This window comes from Mya arenaria, chromosome 4 (genome assembly GCF_026914265.1).
Source record: "Mya arenaria isolate MELC-2E11 chromosome 4, ASM2691426v1".
Classification (NCBI taxonomy): domain Eukaryota; kingdom Metazoa; phylum Mollusca; class Bivalvia; order Myida; family Myidae; genus Mya; species Mya arenaria.
Window position 1 is genome coordinate 50,427,575 of NC_069125.1, and position 20,915 is coordinate 50,448,489.

General features: G+C 33.2%; 1 protein-coding gene across 1 annotated transcript; it reads left to right on the plus strand.

Annotated features, from left to right (window-relative positions):
* The first annotated feature begins 1,277 nt into the window (after positions 1–1,277).
* On the plus strand, positions 1,278–20,181 carry LOC128230396 (uncharacterized). Its single transcript, XM_052942618.1, has 7 exons — positions 1,278–2,086; positions 14,518–14,866; positions 15,037–15,090; positions 15,860–15,967; positions 16,344–16,424; positions 17,028–17,240; positions 19,934–20,181. The coding sequence occupies exons 2-7, from the start codon at positions 14,579–14,581 to the stop codon at positions 19,979–19,981; spliced, it is 792 nt and encodes a 263-aa protein (XP_052798578.1). The 5' UTR covers positions 1,278–2,086; positions 14,518–14,578; the 3' UTR covers positions 19,982–20,181.
* Positions 20,182–20,915: the final 734 nt, after the last annotated feature.

A 20,915-nucleotide genomic window follows, 5' to 3' on the forward strand; every position in this document is an offset into this window, starting at 1 on the left:
ACACCGGAATTTGTTGGACGCCTTCCGCGTCGTTGTCATCGTTCGTGTCCTCGTTCAACTATCGTATCCATTCCCGGGTTGTTTTTTTCTTATCCAATAATTAGCCTCACGTATTTTGTCGACAAAATAGATTGTTAACAATAAATAATTGCAATAAATGTTTTGTGAAGTCAAAATTAGTCGACATGCTAAGTTTATAAGTGGACTAGTGGACACACTATTGGATATGTCGTGTTTTAATCCGTCAACTCGACAAAAAGGATGTTGACTTTATGCTAACATCTTTAGTACAAGTATACATACGATGAACGCTGACCTAATTATACAGATAAAAAAAGTCAAAAGACTTGAAATGTCAACCTTTTTCTCACTTCACAATTATAATGAGTATATTTAGTGCCTATTTGTGTAGTGTTGTTAAATTATAAATAATTAATAATTATTGTTACGACGCCTGTAGAAAGGTTACAAAGTCGGCATAGTGATAATTGTGCAAATCGAGTTTAAAGTTTCGCTGGTGAAATTTTATCATATAGTTTATTCACAAATACATTCGAGGTTCTTTTTTTTTGGTTCATTACAATCAAGTACGAAAACATTCAAAACGTATCGATTTTAAAAAGGAGCTTTACATGTTTGAGAATTCTTAGTCACTTCCCTTTGTTTGCATGTGCTATTTCAAGATAAAGGTCACCTGCCAATTTAACATTTATAACGATTTTTTGACAACATATAGTACATAACAGGAATGGGACCAGGATTTGACGTTGGAGGGGGCGTAACTTAGGGGCGAATTCTTTTGACGCGCCCCTCCTCGAACTCTATTTGGTTGAAAGTGTTTGCAGTGGGGTTTGGGGTTTTCTCCAAACGAAAAAGTAACAATTTCTAGTTCAAAATGGTGCATTTTGGGGGTATGTTATTACTTTTTTCTCCTTTATTGAATTAAAAAGTAAACTTGGACGATTTTAGACGGGGGAGGGGGGCACCTGGATCCGCTAGTGCATAATTAATCATAAAACAACTCTACTACTTTCATTTTACTAGTAAGAATGTCCTTCTTTATCTGTATGGTTAGCCATTGGTCAGCAGTATCCCTCTATTTTCTTATCGTCGGCAAAATGGTCACCTCACAAAATGACGTTTATGTCTCAGTAGTTGGTCTCAACGCATTAAACGAAAACGAAGCAGTACTGTATTACACCAAAAGCAATCAAGTCCGGAAACAATGTATATTCTATTTTGTCGCGTTTTACTCGTTGTGTTTAGCTTTAAACTCAACTCAAAACTCGTTTTATTTACTAATTCAGGTTACAATGTATACAACAACATGAATAGGATATATAAAAAACGCATGTTAAAATATTGGTAATCGGATACAGGAATTCGAAATAACTGATTAATAGTACGAAATACAATAATCATATATACATGTACATGTATAAAAGCTTAGCAGGGCCACTGTTGTTTTATCCCGTCTACAAAATGGGGCATAATCACACCGTGTCAACTACGTTGTTTAGACTGCGGTATAAAACACCAGGGGCTCTGTCTGGCTATATAATTTTTCGTGAAAACATATCATTGGCAAGTACAATGTTATACAGAGTGATAGTAGTATCCGATTTGCATGTTACACAAGTGAAGGTAATCATATATTTGGTAATATCAATCATACTACAGATATAGTCAATTTATACATATCATAACGACACTGAAATTCAATATGGAGACAAATACGTTTCAAGGTTAAGTATCAATTAATATTTAGTGTAATAGATATCTACTTGTATTGGCAAGACATTGACGGGGGAGGTTGGGAGTGTTCTTGTTCATTATGGATAAGATATATACAATACTAGAAATTTGGGTTAAGAATGAGTTATACATAGCGGTTAAGGTTACAGTAATAAATATTAAACGACAGATGAGTAAACAAAGCGTACCGCCAGTGTAGATGTATTTGTTCCGCGTTTTCTGCGTGAGTTTAGTGCGGATGCATGAATGGGAATATTTTAGTGAATGAACGAATAATTTGGTTGTAAATTTGGCCATCGGCGACTGATGAAGCTAAGGATTTATTTGTAGGGTAAGTTGGGTTTTTTTTTCTATTTCTTTCAGTTAAGTGCTGTGTTATATCTTTTATCCTTTTTTGTTTTTTTAATTTTAATTTTATATGTTAGAATATGATGTGAAGTATTGTTAAATTCGGTTGCATGATTTAAATATAGTTCGAATAAACCTACATAAATTTTCAAGAGTGTGTTTAAAATAATAGTAATGTCTTACTGTTTTGTAAACATCGTCTGCGAGAAAATATAATTGTACATCCTTTAAACAATCAAAGATCTAAAGATCATTCCGATACTCCTTTACTTCAATTGTCTAATTTTACAATTACCGAAGGGGCTTCAAGTTAAAGTTGATAATGACCAATGGAAATTTTAATTTTGTTTTATTTCTTTGAATTTCACAGAAAGTCAGGGTTAATTCATACAGGCTTATGGCTGAAAAATATGTGAAAATATTATACCATAGTTTCTATTCAAGCTGGATAAAAAGCAGTTAAACAGTCAAAACATTTTATTTTTCTGGGATTTTATATTTATGATGACAGTATTAAAATTGTGTAAGTGCAATGCAGTTAATTGTTTAATCATCTAATTCTGTGGTTATAGTGAATCTTAAAATTAAAACCACAACACTTTATCTTGGTGGTTTTGAAATAAACAACATCATGTAAAAACTTGTCATGATTGAAGATGATAGGGGAAAGATTTTTCAATTATATTATGTTTTTTAAACCTGAGTTTGTATAGTGTGAATAAGGTAAGGTTTTTGCTAGAAAGTTATGCAAGGGTCATAGCACCCTTTTGCTCTTATAGAAAGCAGCCTGTGCACCATTATGCCTTCATAGATTAAGCACACCTTCTTAAGTATCTAAAATTGAAATAATTTTTATGACACTTTGATAAAACAAATCGTGTGCAATCGTAACCATTTCATAATAAATACAATAGCAAGTAAACATGCATTTCAATAAAAAATATGTGAGAAATAATTTTATTGAAATGCATTTTAACAAAATTAAAGCATCTTTTAGCACCAGGGGGCGCAAGTTCGGAAAGTCGTACCGAAATAGACGGAACCTATCGACATAATACGACATACGAAACACCTCGGTCATTCTCAAACTGATATGTATTAAGAAGCTTGCCGAGATATACTGACATTGTGTAAGCGTAGCGGCACCATGTGTTAAAATATGTAATATACGTAAATATGACATTTTGCATCAAGCCTGCTCAATAAGGCTATGGGATATTCTTCCTGATGCTTGCTAACATATGTTATTTATGCTGAGTATTTGGAAAGAAACTGAGCTAGTAAAGAAAGTGAGTCAGGAAGTAAGATAATGATAGCTAGAGTAAAAAGATAACTTGAATACGATTTTATCTGGGATTATGAAATAAACTTTAACGAAAGTAGCATTGTAATTGCTCAAAATTCGTATTCAGGATGCAATGAAACAAGATGGAAGACATCAGGATATCACTTTTGCTTAAATGCTCTTTCATAAAACAAGCTCGTCTGTTTTGGAAACAAGTATTGGGGGGGGGGGGGGTTCTTGACAGAATTTGAGTTCTTATTAAATGAATGTGATGGCTTATGAAGCAAATCACCCCACTCAAGCAACTTGATGATTCAAATAATTGAATAACTATTTTAGATTACCCAATATTCATGTGCTTATATAAACAGTCGTGTACGATGCGAGTTTATTTATTTCGATTTCTTATTAAAAAGTTAAATTGTTTAAAAGAAATTCCAAACATTATTCAAAATTGGAGACGTAGGTAACTTTAGTTGAGCATAAAAAGCTAAAAGCATTGGCAGTCCATTTTTTTTACATTTTTGATTGTTCTTTCAGTCCTTCAAAACTAATCTCTGCCTCTCTGCCATTAGTTTGCCTTCTAAACATTATCATTCAAATTCTACACTTCGACATTTTCCTTTATATTTGAGTATGTGTTTTTGTTTTTCTTTTCTTTATATTGTACGAAATGTGTAACATTAAAGTACTAAAAGCTGGGTACGATTTGTTGTGAGCTGAAGCTATTTGGATAATTTCAATAGCTCGGTTTTCGGGTGTAGTAACTATGACTTATTTCAACGTAAAATGATAATGCCCTCAATTCAAACGTCTATTTAAGCAAAACATTGATCTGTTTAGTACCTTTATTAATAAATTGACCTATAGTTTTTCATAGCTACATGGCCTTGCGGGTGAAGAATACATAATAATGTTATGAGAGTATCCATCACGATAATAAAGCTGGGCATTAATTAATTATACATTAAAGTTGTATTGGTAATCACAGATCCAAGTCGTACAAAATGTGTAATTACATATAATATGTACTTTGCAAAGAAGCAGTTCTTACCAGTTAGGGCGTGTTAGAGACAGTAAATAAGATGACGGGACATGCCCTATTTTATCATTCAGCACTGAAAGGATATTTAATCTATCTAAATCCTATACCTTAATGAGATACAGGCCACTTACAACCAAACTAATAACGTAGGAAAAGATGTAAATGAAAGAATGTTTCTTCGCTGACGTTTATGTCATTTGAAGGCTTGTCAGTATGACCCTTGAACTCCATGCAAACATTAATAAAACATACTAGTAAGGAGTTGCGGCTTCAAAGCGCATTGTTATCTGGACCCTACCATCGCGTATACTGCGTACTGTTTTGGTAAATAGCAACGGTGACTGCGAATGTAAGCCGGGTTGGTCTGGAAGAGCATGCAATAAGGATGAAGATGAATGCAAATTCAGTGATCTTTGGTGCTGTCCAGGCAACAGCGAATTTTCCAACACGTCGGGTCCTATACTTGATTGTGCATGTCAGACTACAATTGGTAATCGGACGGTCTGCAATGCGTTGACAAGATGTATGATTCTTAGAAAGGTTAAGTTCTGGTAAATCGCTTTAAATCCTTGTAAGTTTACTGACTGCACCACCGGCCCACGGCAACAAATTTGTACATTATAAATGTGCAAAAGTAACAATGGTAACAGAAGTTGTTAAACATGTACAATATGATACAAGCACACATACAAAAAAGCTAATTACATAAATGTAGTAAAGATACGAGATAAGATAGTTCAAGTAAGTTGAAATACAAGTTTGAATTTGTAGCATCCGTTAAATTTCTTAACGAAAGAAAAGAAAAGAGATTTAAAGAGCAGACCTTGCAATCAAATACAATACACGATTCTATACATATTAATTTAGAAACACCTCTGCAATAACTTGCATCTTAACTTAATCATCTTGACAGCCACCACGCAAGCGCGGTTTTTCTTGTGGTACACACCGGTGTTCAACTAAACCTACGTCAGGCATTATTTTCATTAATTTTAATACTTTTTAGTTATGATAAACGCATTGAAGTCCACAGTTTAGCAATCTATTATTTACATATGTCACCCAACGACCATGATGGAATGCTATATTTTGCATATCTATTATCTACATTTAAAAGTCTTATTCAATAACACGTTTTACCATTTCAACATGCGTAGGAAAACGACTCTACTCGCCTAATACAGCAATATTGGTAGTTTTAGTGGTAAACTCATATAGCGCTTACAGGCATTAATAAGGACTTGTTTTACCACACATTTGAGATCTACACCCCAAATCTCTGAATTCGTTTCGATTAGTTTGCTTGTTCCCCTGCCAATTTTGGTAGTGAAAACATTTTGTATAGAGGGATTATAACAGTTTCGCACCATTGATTCGGGTATACTCCAGTGAAAAATATTTTGTTAAAAAAAAATTATTCGACAGTGGAAGAATATGGTGTATACTGTGCGTGAACCATTCTCGCACTAAACCGTCATAACAGCCATTTTTACTTACTTTTTTAATTTTTGTTCTTTCTTGAAATGTCTTTTCCGTATTATCAATATCTTAAAATAAATTTTCAAAGTCAGTTATCAACTCAACAATAGATATATTGTATTCAATCCGTTAAGTGCTGGTTATCGTTTAAATTTAAACCAAAAAAAACTGTGTCCTTACAATTATTTGTCATGTCGTTCGGTATAATTAATTAATATATATATATATATATATATATATATATATATATATATATAAAAAAAAAATATCGTGGGCTAGAAGATAAATGTACGTTCACAAGTTTCACTACATCGTGACAGTGCATTTGTTAATAATTTAACAACCTCATTTATATCTCTCTCAACATATTTTTTCGTGCAATTCAAACATCACGATGAACTCATCATGGAATAGTCTTTTCACCCCCGTAACAAATAAAAGTTGATGATCGGAATCAAATACATATTGTGTAGACTTTTGCTCTTGTGAAGGTTGAATACCATTATAGATTTGACTGTTAGAAAAACATATTCTCAGTTGCATTGGAAATTGATGCAATTCTGTTCGAACACCTACAATTAAGTCCTCGATTATATTTACAATGTCATCCGTATAAAGGCAGTAGTCCAAAACATTGCTGCCGTTTTGGTTTATGAATTTAACTCGCCGATATCCATGTCCTTATGTAAACGCCCGTTTGCAATTTTGGTGGCGTTTTTACGAACGTTTATAAGATTCAAACCAAAGAGCTTTTTGTTCTTTTCTCGTTCGGCGATCTAGGCATGATATGCGAACCATCAATAGGGTCAGCATAAGGTTCAAAGTTATCAACATAGTGGTCCAAAGTCAAATATTCTTTACAGAGCCCTGTTCTTGCATTTAAATCATATAAAACCAAGAAGTGTGAATTTGGCATGGTATTGTAGTTAATAAGTGTATTTTCTAGTAGTTCGATACCGTTATAGTTCAGCATTCGTATCCGTCATGGATTTGTATATTTTTAAAAAATAAAATACTTCGAAAGACAGTCATCGTGTATTCTTGTCACATTCTCTTTATGTAACATGTAGATTTGTAACATATAACTATTCCTGTCATTGCTCTGTCATGATCATGCTTTCGAATAGCTGGACAGAAAAAAACGCAATAATCGTTTGAACATATAAGTATTGATCCTTATTTTTTGTGCGTTCATGCAGTACGAACGCACGGCCGCGATTTTGCATATGCATAAACCGCGTTAGCGATTTTAGCAAAATATGCAAAATCGCGGCCGAGCGTTCATACTGCATGAACGCACAGAAAATAAGGATCAATACTTATATTTACATTTTTCCTTCTTATTTGTTTTTTTTCCGACCTAATAGCGATTGAGAATAAGCCTTTAATTACAACAAAGTGGAACAAAACGTGAAGAGCGAATGTAAATGGTAAGAGCACTTGTCGCCCTTGGTGTTTTAGCTGGGCGTTCTTTTTATCCTCCGCATAATAAATAGTCCATAAGTAATTTGCAGAAAGACATAAATAATCAAAGATTTATTTTTATCATTTGGTAGTTTCTGTAAAATATGTGGAGGTAATAATGATTTTTGTTGTAATATGTTTATTTCAATCAAGAGAACTTTCGATACATTTTAACTCATGTTTTACATATGCATGATCCATGTGAGTGGGCATAAAGAATGTGGTCATGGTGATTTCATGGATAACTTCCAGTTCAAGGTAATTATAGCGTCATAATTTCATTGCTGTGTTGTCTTTTAACATTCGCAAAGATATTGAAGTGTTGTAATGTGCTAGTCTTCTCGAATTGTCAATATTAAGATGTTTGTTCGAACGAATACATTTGTCCTAGAAAGAAATCGCCGAATTTAGAATCATCCGCCATGTTTGTTTTGACAGTTGTTACAGACGAACCGTAGTAAAAACCGTGTCAGTTTTAATTTATCTTTATTATTTGTTCAATGCGTGTTCTTTGGTTATCAAATGCAAAATAAAGCATTTTCCAAATGGTACTTCTAGAAGATAATGACTTTCATTTAAATTCTTCATAAAACATCAAAAGAAACATGTAAACAAGCCGGCATTCAACAGAACATGTGCCATGCTATATTTAGCAATAGTAAGATCACTACGCCCAATTAGAGCGTTGCTTTGTGGCCAAACTCCTCCTACATAGGTCACGAAAGGTCGACCGGTTCATGCAAAATGAACTCAATTTTTATCGTTCAGAAAATCAAGTACGGATGTAAATATATAGTAATGTTGCTCTATTAAGAAAATTATTTACTAGATGTATCAATGAACGTTTGTCATCATCGGCTGATACATACATTTATATTTAAATTTAAACCAGAAAAAACTGTGTCCTTACAAGTATTTGTCAAGTCGTTCGGTATAATTTATTAAAACATGTTATTTTAGAGATACAGTTTTATTTCATTGATTATAGGTTTATTTTCTAAAGTAATGTAATAAAAGTTACTCTGAATTTCCTTGTTTTGTTTGAAGAAAATGTGTTAAGGTTTTGGCATAGTATTAGTGTCATCATCATCATCATTGTTGTGTGCAAATTAAACATTCAAACAATGTAATAAAATACCTAAGGTCAAGTCAAGTTCAAGTTCTCAAAGAAGGCACAATGTCATTGCCAAAGAGACATTGAACTAGAGACTAAAAAGCGAAAAGAACACATTAACATTAAGTGTTGCGGTAACCGCCTTGGAATGGTTAGCCTTACATATCACTAGATATGTACATATTTAAAATAGTTAATCAGCGTGCAGCCTCCAAATTAATTATAAGCTTCAAAATGAAAATACAAGCCTATAAATATGTCTAATATATATACAAAAACAAGTGCATAGAAAGATCTATAAATCTGACCAATAGTTATGCTCTTTAATTTGATATAATATAAGATTTATTTAATTTTGTTTTTGTAATTCAGAGTCATGAATTGGGGGTTACATATCAGAAAGATTGTGAAGTCTCCCAATCTACTCATTCCACGTATATATAGAAGGACTTGGTAAAGTAATAAAATTTAAAAATGGGAACACATCCTGAATTATATTCATTATTACATTGTATTGCAGACATAATTATTTAAAAAAAATTAAAGGACATGTTGGACAAAAATGAAACTTACAAAAACTATACTGAATTGCATTTTATGGAGTCGGACAATTTAAAGAGTCATTATGTGTGAAAAGTGATCAAAAAGCTTTTGAACAGTGATAAGTTATTTTTCAAAAGAGGTCTCTTTTTAAGAACAGAACAGAATAGAACAGAACATTTATTTCCAAGAAGGTCATAGACCCATCTGCAAAACATGTACATATACAATGGCGACAAAAGCAGCAATAACATACTGGGACGTTGTATATAATACCTAGGAAGATATCTAACTCTGAGTTCAGTATACAATGTGCACTCTAAAACAAAATGATACTCGTCTTCTAATAAATTACAAATGGTACATATACGTTCGTTTAATGGTTTGATTGCGGTCTATTCCATCTACCTGTTTCAATGCTTAATCTGTGTGAGGATAGCCGCAATTTAGACATAGACTTACGCAACTTTGTAACATTTAATATTTTGAGGTATGGCTGAAGTCTAAAACTTGATACATTAATATAAAATCGAGCTCTTCTTGATGCATTAAGTCTACCATGCCAATCCTGGATGTAATTATCTTTTAGCCGCTGTTTCACTAATGACAAAAATAATTCAACATTGCCTATTTCTTGATAAAACTATGCATCAAATAAACCTAAACTACAAAGAAGGTCTTTAGTAAGTGAACACCAATTCGGCTTGTTTGCATTTCGCTCCATGTCATTTTTAAGCATAATATAAACCTTTTTTATGTATTTGTTATTATCTGTATACAATAGTTTTACCCAGTATTTAATTATATTCATATATTTAATTGTTTTAAAACTTAAACTTCCTAATTCTCCGTAAATAAAATCAGTTTGGGTTGTCTTTTTGACACCGAGTATACGTTTACAGAACTGTAGATGAACTCTTTCAACTGCATTACCTTGGACAAAACCCCAAACTTTTCCTGCATAATTTAAAATTGGGGCAATAAGTTTGTCAAATAGATCAAGTCTATGCTTTACTGATAGACAAGTGAACTTATAAAGATATTTATTCATTTGAAAAATGGCTTTAAGCGCTTGGTTTGCTAATGTAGTTTGGGCATCCGAAAAAGATCCTCCTTTACTAAACACAATACCAAGATATGAAAACCCATTGGCGATTCCTAATTCCTCGTTATTGTAATAAAACTTTAAATAATTTCTCAATCTTCCTGCCTTACTAAATATCATAATTTTTGTTTTAACGGTATTAACAACTAATTTCCATTTATTGCAATATTCTTGTAGAGCATCTAAACTTAACTGAAGCTCATTTGCTGAGTTGGCAAATATAACAATATCATCAGCATATAAAATAAGGAATATCTTAAACATATCAACATCAATCCCATCTAAACCTTTATGTATAAAAATATATTTTATGTCATTCAGAAACATCGAGAAAAGAAAAGATGACAAACTTTCTCCTTGTCTCACACCAAGAGTACAATTAAATCCATCGCCTAAAACATTATTATGTTTAACTTAACCTTAAGTATTATCGAAAAATGCGACAAGGTCGGGCATACAATGCCGAAAAGCTTAAATAACCTGACTAAATATTTTGTTTTAGGCTTTTATTTACAAAAAATGTTGAAATGAGTATCTATCAGTTACTGTTTTGTGTTTGTTTAAAAAAAAATGTCAATTTGCTCAAAGATATTTAGACAGAGATAGCCGAGTTGTAACGATTACATTTCAACCGCCTGACCTCAACAATCTCTTCAGACGATTTGACTAAATTAAAGTGATTCAGATTAGTAAGCACTGCACACGAGAATCGAAAAGAAAACTAAACGAATAAATAAGACATTAAAAGATAATCTTAAAACTGATTTATACTTATTGGAGCAATTTCTATGTTCATACAAAATTGGCAGGTAATCTATCGACACTTTATTTTATTATTTTACACTGTCGACAGTAAATATTTAAGAGAAAATTCCCATCGAACCCCGAATGATTGAAATAGGAAGTGAGTTTTAGTTTTAGAATATTTTAGAATCTGATTTTTATTATTAATATTTCAATACGATAAAATTAAGACTGATTATTTTTGCACTATGAACAATGCACACCCATTTTGGTTTACTGTACAGACGTACTACAAAAATGCTAAATTTAATGAGTCACTTTGAAATGAACATTTACGCAAGTTTATGTTCTGCTAACATAAACTGTAATGTCAGAAAAGTTTCGACACCGTAGAGATGTTTATACATATGTCAGGAAAAATCTGACCATTGTCAAAACTTTTTACCGGCTCGGATCGAATTTATTTTATTCAGACCGTATGCATGAAATATCAAGTTGATACATATTAATATATTTGACACCACGCCGATACCGATAAGGCCACGCCTATAGTGTTACGTGACCATTTGGTAAAGGCTCTCCGACATGCACGCCAAAGGCGTATAAAACCTTGTAGGCCCGATAGTTCTATGTGAGTTTGGGGATACCACCGCCCCCCCCCCCCACCCCGAAGCAATTTGGAAGCAGTACAGGAGAGAAACGAAAGGCGTAATTACATTCATTTTATATGCACATAACACAAACTTTATTATATATGCAATGATAACAATAAAATCAAGCAATATACCCTGCACGTAGTTAAAATAAACACCAGACTTGCTTTGGTTATAATAACGTTATATACAACTTTTGAGTTGTTTAAAGTGTTTGAGTAGCTATTAGATTTTATTGCATTTTTGGGTTATTTAAATTTTGTCATTTTTTAAAAAGGTTTTAGGCCCAGACCTACAAGGCCTATATGGAGCTACGCAAATGTACGCAGAAGCAGACGATAATTATACAGAAGTTATACTTGACAATCAGATAAAACAAACTAGCGTGGAACGTGGTAAAACATAGCAATACAATCAAGTATAACTTACATTAGTATTAATTGAATGCAATGCCAGATTCAGGTACAAAAAATGATGACTAGACCTTAAAATAAATATTTCTAAATAACATCGGGATTTTGTTACAGTAGAAAGGCACTCAAATTTAGTGAAACAAAACGTGTATCAATTCCCTTTACGAAAGCCAACAAAAAACGACGTTTGTTTATATCAAATGTCAAATGGTAAAAAATGATATGTTATACTATACCAATTTAAAGAACAAATTACAACATGGTGACAAGCCCAGGTATGCCTGTCATTGTTAAAATTAAAGTACAAAGTGCTTTATATATATTGATTTTTAATTCCTACGTCTTATAACCTATGTTTTTATATTTGTACTCTCACATACCCAGAGTGTCATGTATTAGTGAAGAAACACTAACGGTTATTTGACTGAATAGGACTGGTGCATTTACACCAGCCAATAGTTCTGGTATGATTATTTCATTAAGAGAATGATGTGAAATAATGAGTACACGTCCCATAAATTTGGCCGTACATGAAGGAGAATCATAATAGAATAGGCGAAGTGTGCAACAATGCTAAATCTATATAACCAAGCTCGTCAATTAGATCATTCTTAACACCACTCGTTTCATGTTTATTATTTCTCTTTGTTATTTTAATCACCGATTTCTATTGGTCATGTATATTAATCATGTTTACTTAGTCAATCATAGTCAGTGAGTGAGATCTGCCTCGTTTTGAGTAAAAAAAAATAGGTTGCGCCATCCTAAAGCATATTAAAACATATAAAATTGACAGCATCCATATTTCAAGTAATAGGTATATAGAATATACTGATTAGTCTATGAACAGACAGTTATGTTAACACGTGTTTTTAAACTCACCTGACCAACTAGAAAACTAGAAAGATACATTTAAAGATAAGACTATTAAACATTACGTGAAGAAATGCATTCATACTTAAACATTCGCTGACAGACACTCAAAGGACATGACTATTAATTAAACATAGAAACACAGGACGTTTAATGGCACAGGGTAAAGACATAGAACACCAAAACAAACAATCACAAACCAGATATATTGAACAACAACACAAAACTCTACAAACAAAGCAGTACATATATACCATATAAAAAAACTAGGTGTGTTTATCAAGGATTGTTAGGTACCGCCTTGGAACGGTCAGTAAAATCTAAATCTGTATAGTGGATCATCTTCTCAAAATAGCTCAAGGCCATTAACGAAAAGAGCAAATATGACCGGACACATTATCTTCTCTTGCTTAAGATCGACAGCACAGTAAAGAAGAACTTTTTTTACATCTGCATTTATATTCTTATCAATTCTAAGCATGTTTTCCATCTACTCCTGATCTATATAACTTTAAGAGAGGCTATTTAAACTAACAATATCGAAAGCACGTTTCATATCAATAAAGGCATAATACAATCTGTGTTTATCCATTAACAGTTGTTGTACAATTTCATTGTTGACAAAAGTAGCAAGCGTTGTAGACAGTCCCTTGCGAAATCCAAATTGAGAGTCGCTCGATATGGCATAATTGTCATTATTGTCTGCCAAGGTGTTTACTCGTTTATTAAACATACCGGTAAAAATCATTGCGAAACAGTTCACTAACATCATTCCCCGGTGTTAACTTGAAGGGGAAACAACACGAATCGAGATTATCATTAAATAAATCAACGAGATGGGACGACAGCATGTAAAACTAATCGATGAAAAAATCATTTAATAACTGATCGTCTGCAAAAAATCCCCTTTTAAGTGATTTAATGACTATTGAAAATTCTTTATATGTAATAGAATCATCTAGTTCCTTAAGCCTTCAATTTATTTTTTTCAAAATCATGATTGCTGGTAAAATCGCATGCCTCATAGTTTTCAGCAGAATGTATGTCATTTTGCAATGATGAAAAATAGTCGTAAAAGTCTTCAATAGAAACATTGTTTTAACTGTTTTAGGCTTTTTAAAATAATTTTCAAAACAACGAGGCTTACAATGTCTTAGCCTTTCTATTCTTTTATTATATTTTTTTTTATTTTCATAGATCAACTACCCAACTATGTTAAGAAAAATCAGTTTTGTTAGTTTACAGGTTATTAAGAATGACATATATATATATATGCACATCGTTATATTTAAGCACATATTATTCCTACATATTTAATAAGACGCAGACTTTAGCAATAAAAAGTCATGAACCTCTCGTATATATTTATTATGTAGTTTCATAATATAGAGCTTGAAGCAGTCAACATTTTCAATTCATATAGAGCTAGATAAAAATGGAAAAAAACTTCTATTCTATAAATTGTATTAAGTTTCGCTCATACTTTTTCCCTAATCTTTGATTGATATAATGTTCATGTGCACAAAGTTATAATGTATGATAGAGAAAAATCATTAAAACTATTGCAAAATAATCATTTAGCCAGATTCAGTATTGCAGGAGAGTCCATGACATTCCCATTCATCTCGTTATCGATACAACTGTATACCAAAATATGATAGTTTTGTACATGTATGCTTATCAACACTCTTATTAACAGGAAGAGTTTAACCATGAAAGACAGCGACAGGAAGAGCTAGATCGCCTGCATTTGGCTGGAAATGCTACGAGCTGACAGGGAGGAGCAAGAGCAGCAAGACAGAATGGTTGCCCTTAGACTGCAAGAATCGATAACCCAAGAAGAAATGACGATAAGGCGTGGCCAACATGGTCGAAACATAGGATTGAGAGGTTTTTCTCATCACATCACGGGTCACAGATCTCGAGGAATGGGCAGAAGTGAGCTGGCCATGTCTCTTCATGGAGAGGAGGATCAAAGAGGTGGAGGCTGGGACGAACGTGTTGAGGCTTTGCCTAGCATGTCCTTTTACTGGCCCAACGACCTGCAGGTAATTGGTATTATTTCGTAAATGCCAATAAGGTGTTCATGAATTTGCTCATGGGATGACTCAATTTTTAAAGAAATTGAAATATTCATATCTGTCGATTTCACCTTTTCACTAACAAATGAATGCATATTTTTTTAACTTTCAAATTTTTATATGCAGGTTTTCTGCAGGACGATCATCAAATACAACATGAATGGAGTAGACCTCTCCAGGACATACAGCAGGTTTGTGTGTTTTTATCTCAGTATATACATATAAAATCACAAAAAAGGAAATCTGGATGTAACATGCTGTATCTCAGTATAAAAAAAACAAAAAGTTTCATCCAGATTTTTTTCTGTATCACATTGTGTCAAATATTAGTTATTATTCCTGATTGGTTGCACTCCAACAATTCCTTAAATGAATGTATTCGTGTCAATCCTTTTAACTGGATACTTTTTCCTCTTATACAAGCAAAGCCATGTTTATGATTGGAAGAACGACTTTTTGTTGTGGTAAAATGATTATAAAATCGATTGAAGTCACTGACTCTTTAATCAAGTTAACTTTAGGAAGAATTTATGTATGCAGAGTAGTAATGAAACTTGGTCTGTAGGAAGGTTATAATTTCATTTGAAGTTGGTGGTGTCAAGCTTAAAAGTTAACTAGAACGCATTGTTTGCGCTCAAGAGTTTGAGTAAGGAATGCATTTTAGTGTTGAAACTTGGTATATACAAGCACATATGAAGACATATCTATGGATAGTATAAGGAGAATAATGGAGTCAAGGTATATGTGACTATAAATAGAAAATGCTTTACTCTCAATAGCTCTGGTTGGAATAGTCGTGAAACTTGTTGTGAATGTAAAGTGATGAAACGTATTATGTCTGAGGCTTTTGTAAAGAGGTACCATGAGTATCTTTTGGGGTCTATATGGTCATGGTCAGTCTCGCATTAAAATATAAAAATGTGGTTTCAACTTAAAAGTTTAAGTAAATGTAATTCACAGCAAATGGCCGCCAGTCAACAGGAGTTCCAGCCTTTTCACCAATTTCCGATCCAAGACCTTGATGAGGAAGACTTCGAGTTCGAGGACCACCACAGGAGACTGTCGCAGGTATTTCGTCACCACATTTCGTTGCAGACTCCAACAAGCTCACTTAAACGAAGACTTATTTTACATGAAACCCCTGGCGTGGCCCTGAAGAAAGTTGACCATCATATTTAATATAAGGGATACACTTATACAGTGAGTAGTTACTATTATGATAGAACACTTTTGTGACAATAAAGCACACTTTTATCATACTTGACTATGTTTATAAATGTGTTACAGGTTATTTAGAGACATACGGGAACTCACTGGTAAACTTTAAATTATTTGCAACATAAGCATCGATATATCCATGTTTTCAATTAGGACCTAAATGCATGGGTAGCAATGCCATGCACTTTGTTTTGCCATTATACTCTGACACTGCTTCCCGTTACAGATGGGCACACGCGAGGACTTTGACAGGATTCTTTCAATGTTGAACGAACCTGGCTTGAGCAATGTCGGAAACAGTTATGAGGTTAGATATGGCTTACCTATTTAAAGAGAGAATCATATTAATTACATTCAGTTTAAAGGTAAGTAGAGAATCCTGTTCTCAGGTTTCGAAGCCTGCATTAGCAAATTATCTAGTTATGGTTTGAGAATTCCACTTAATAGGTAAAAGGATAACTGGTTAACTAGATATTCTGTAAGTATTGTACAGCATGAAAAGGTCACAGGTGACGGTTCTGGGCACTTTTAATTTTGTTTTAGTTATACGATATGTATCTCACCGGAATTCTTTCGCAAATATTAACTAGTTAGTCAAATAATTATCGCGATAAAGTTGTTCAGACGAAACAATTTGCGAACGTTATCAGGGTTTTTTCACGACAGTTATATGCCATTTATCACCATTCTGCCATGCATTCTTTTATCTTATTATGAAGGCGTCAAGCTTTGGTATGCAAGTATTTGTTCATGAACACCAGTTCAGGTTCTTGTAAACTCCATTCTTTTCTACAGGAATCTTGATTTAAGAAAAGGGAGCAAATCTAAAGAAGCCATAAGTACAAAAATACCCATTTTGTATGTGATCCGTTTAAGGCATGTTATTTTAAATAAGCTATTTTTCAAACAGGCTCTTTTAGAACTAGGAGAAAATTTGGGAACTGTCACTAGTGGCCTAAGCACGGAGGAGTGCTCCACACTGCCGACCGCGAGATATACCCAGAGAGACAAAAACACGGCGGAGCGCAGCGTGTGTCTGGAGAAATACAAGACTGGAGATGCACAGAAAACATTGCCCTGTATCCATATATTCCATAAATCTTGTATTGACGAGTGGTTGAAAGTAGGTTCACTTCTTACTTCTGATATGTTTTCACTTGTATATTGGACTTTTAACAAGCATGCAATTAGGACTCCAAAGTTTGGAAATATGTTAAGGTTTTGTTTAAAAAAATAGCATATACCTTCAGATAAGTATGAATAGATTAAACATGTTCTATTACGAATGCATCAAGAGGAACCTATTAAATACGCATATAACAAGTACAAAAGAAGCAGAGCATGCTCGATAACCCTGGCGATATTAGATATAATAATAATTAACACAGTCATACTTTGGGCATCAGTTTCAGGACTTCCTTTGTAAAAAAACTTTTACCAAAGCAAAACACAACAGAAAGTACGTCTAAACACAACTTGTATTGCATTATTCTTAGGAATTGTTACATACCCATTAATTGCATACTCAAAAGAATATTGTCCTGACAAAATTTCTCTATAAAAGTACATGTACACAAAAAAAACGCCAAAAAATGTATGATTACATTGTCAGCTACTGAGTAATGAAATTATTATATACATATATTATTTACTATATTATATAGTAGGTAAGCTACTCATTGCAATATATTTTTAATAAGACATTACCATAACGTGTTATTAAATAAAGCCTAGGTTATAAGATAAGGAAATGTTGTTGGGCAGACGGAAAGTCTTGCCAGCTGATGGGAGTTAAAGGCTTTTTCTGTGCTTTAACTTGGCCATACAAAGGAGTTTTTAAAATGACTTCGAACAATAAGAAGACATGGTTTTGCGTGCAAGACCTTTGTCTCTTGGTCAAAGTAAAAAGTTAAAAAAATCGCTGTAGTTTTGCTTGTACTATGTGTAACTTGGTCATGAATCGGGAGTGGGCACAAATGTACACTCTGGGGAGGCGAATGTCAAAATGCCAAAGATCATATTCAAAGGTCAAGGTCACACTTAAGAGTTATTCGTCTAAATTCCTTGTATTTTGGCTTATCGGGGGTTAAACTTGGCCATGCATTTTTTTCCATATCCAACAATGAAAATACAGCACGCCCTATTGAAAAATCCGTACCATGATACTGTTGTTTTCTGATTCCGTATTATTCGAGTACCGTGTGTTATCTCTGAACTACTTTCACGTTGCTAAAGATAGGGTGATAAAAAAAACTGGTAGAACCTGTCAACTTTTAAATAAATTATCTAACTTTACTAACGCTCCAGAAGCATGTGACTTTTCAGGAACATGGTTCTCATGTTGTTTGCCATTTTGTTCATTAATTGTTGCATTATCCATGTTTATTATCATAAATATCAGCAGCTCGCCAATGATGGAGAAAGATAATTCGCGCCGTCGATAGAAATAGCGATTGAATCACAAACTTACCTCGATTCTGCATATTATGATCGTCGAAATATCCCACGAATATTTACTTTGTTAAAAATGGCCGCGTTACGTCTACAGGAAATGTCGATTAGTGTATACTCGTAAAATAAGTATCGTTTCTTGTGTGTTTTTATGCTGTGACGTTTTATAATTGTTTTCATATTAGCAATTTGTTAATTTTGATAGACATAAAATATTTTGTTCTTATTTTGCCCAATAAAGTGAATTCTGTAACTTCGCGCATTTGATAGATAGCGGTTAATGTAAATCAAATTGAAACCGAAAAATAAAAAGGAATTATTAAATAGGCAGGTATATTTACTCGTTCGGTGAGTTAATATGTATCCGGCTCGACCTGCGGTCTCTACGGATACGTGTTTACACACCGAACTCGATGGATACAGGTCACCAGAGAAGCGTCCTATCATAATATCCCCTATTGATTTCAATATTCACATTGATATTTAATTCAAAAATCTTTCTTAAAGCTGTTTCACAATTTCTTTTTTTTTTGCGTTTTGCTGACAAAGCTTTAGTTATAACTTTGAAAAACAAATATAGTTGTCTTTGTTCATATGTACGTCTATCCTTAACTGGTTTTATTTGCCCAAACATTCTGATTGCCCATATTGAAACGTGGTTTTCGTTGCATTGTGGCGTGTCATATCTGCTTTTTGTATTAAAACATTTTGGGGTCATCAAATTTGCCGTTAAATATTTTGCTTAAAACATATGATTATATCAAATTGTATTGTTGTAATTATGATGCAACCATACCGTTGCGTTACTTTATATATATGAAGCAAAACAACAATGATAACATGAAGAAGCCATTTGAAAGCCTTATAGTTGCTATATTTGAAACAATCGCACGAGGAGTTTTTATCCAATTACACAAGAAACTACAGTTCCATCAAAGTTTTAGGAATTTCTTTAAAGACGTGTCTGAGATGTTCCGAGGTCATGTTTCCTGTTCACTGCCGCTATTTTTGAATGCATTGAAGATATCAATGTTTATACTTTCACTGTTCTTAGATTTTGGTTCCAGGATTGCTTGATAAAAGTTGTTAATTGTGTTTTCTAAAGTATTGTTTTAATTAAATCACTAAAATAACGTCATTTTTTTAACTGTTTTATTATCACGCGACTCTCCAACTAATGACAATTAAATCAGTATTTTTCTTCAAATTTTAGTATGAAAGAAGCAGAAAATTGTTTTATGACAGTGTAAGATTTTTTTCTCTAGTTCACAGAAAAATATTTTGCCCTCATGGAGGATTATGTGTACTTGATCTTTTGTGCTTCAGAGATTTATACCACTCACATTTACTGGCTTTAACTTTCAGAACAACGCAACATGTCCTGTGTGCAGAGAGGTTGTTAAAGTTTCCTGACTACAGATGAGCGGCTATTCCAATTAACAATACTAATTGTGAAAAAAATTATAGTGTTACAGTGAACATACTTAGTGGTGTGGCTGTTAAAGAGGCTATATACCAAATGGTCTGAAAATCGGCAAAAAACATTATTTCCACAAAACAAACCTAGAATTGTCAATGTGGGCTAGAAGGAGGCCGATAATAAATCATTTAACATGAATAAAATAATAAACGCAACAATCATTTTGCTGTCTCATCTGTGTTTCCCCGTTTTCAAATAGCGCACAATGGTTTCCTAGTTAAAATCATAACAGATTATGAGTACAGATAAATACCAAACCTAAAATTGACATTCTTGAGGTGGAAGCCCAATTATATGATGTATTGATTTTCACGGAAACATGGTTATCTGATAGAGTTTCTGACTACGATTTAATCATTGGTAATTTCTCCCTACCATTTCTATGCGATCGTGTCGGTAGAATTGGGGGCGGTGTAGCTATATACATTCGACAAGGAATACATGCTTTGATTCGACAAGACCTAAGCATAAATGGTCTGGAAGCTCTATGGCTTAAACTCAATGTCAGTAATCGTAAATTACTTGTCGGTGGATTTACAGATCACAAGATGCTAACAATATCTATTGGCTTCTGCTCGAGCAGAGTATAGACCAGGCTTTTAATGAAAATTGTGCAAACATCGTAGTAGCCAGTGACTTTAATAAAGATGTACAATTGTCTGTCTCAAACAAAATATCTCGGCTTCTAACGTCATATAACGCATACCAACTGATTGACTCACCAACCCACTTCACCGAAAGGTCATGCTCAATTATTGATCTTATATTTGTAAAAACACCAAATAATATCATTACAAATTTTGTTGCTGACCCATTTATACCTGATCTTACAAGATTATCCTGTTGTTTGTATTCTAAAATTCGACA

Excerpts from the sequence above, each read along its gene's own strand:
- LOC128230396 (XM_052942618.1), top strand. The coding sequence starts at position 14,579 with ATGCTACGAGCTGACAGGGAGGAGCAAGAGCAGCAAGACAGAATGGTT. Across the intron at positions 15,968-16,343 it reads ACCACAGGAGACTGTCGCAG|ATGGGCACACGCGAGGACTT; the intron begins GTATTTCGTCAC and ends TTCCCGTTACAG. Across the intron at positions 16,425-17,027 it reads ATGTCGGAAACAGTTATGAG|GCTCTTTTAGAACTAGGAGA; the intron begins GTTAGATATGGC and ends TTTTTCAAACAG.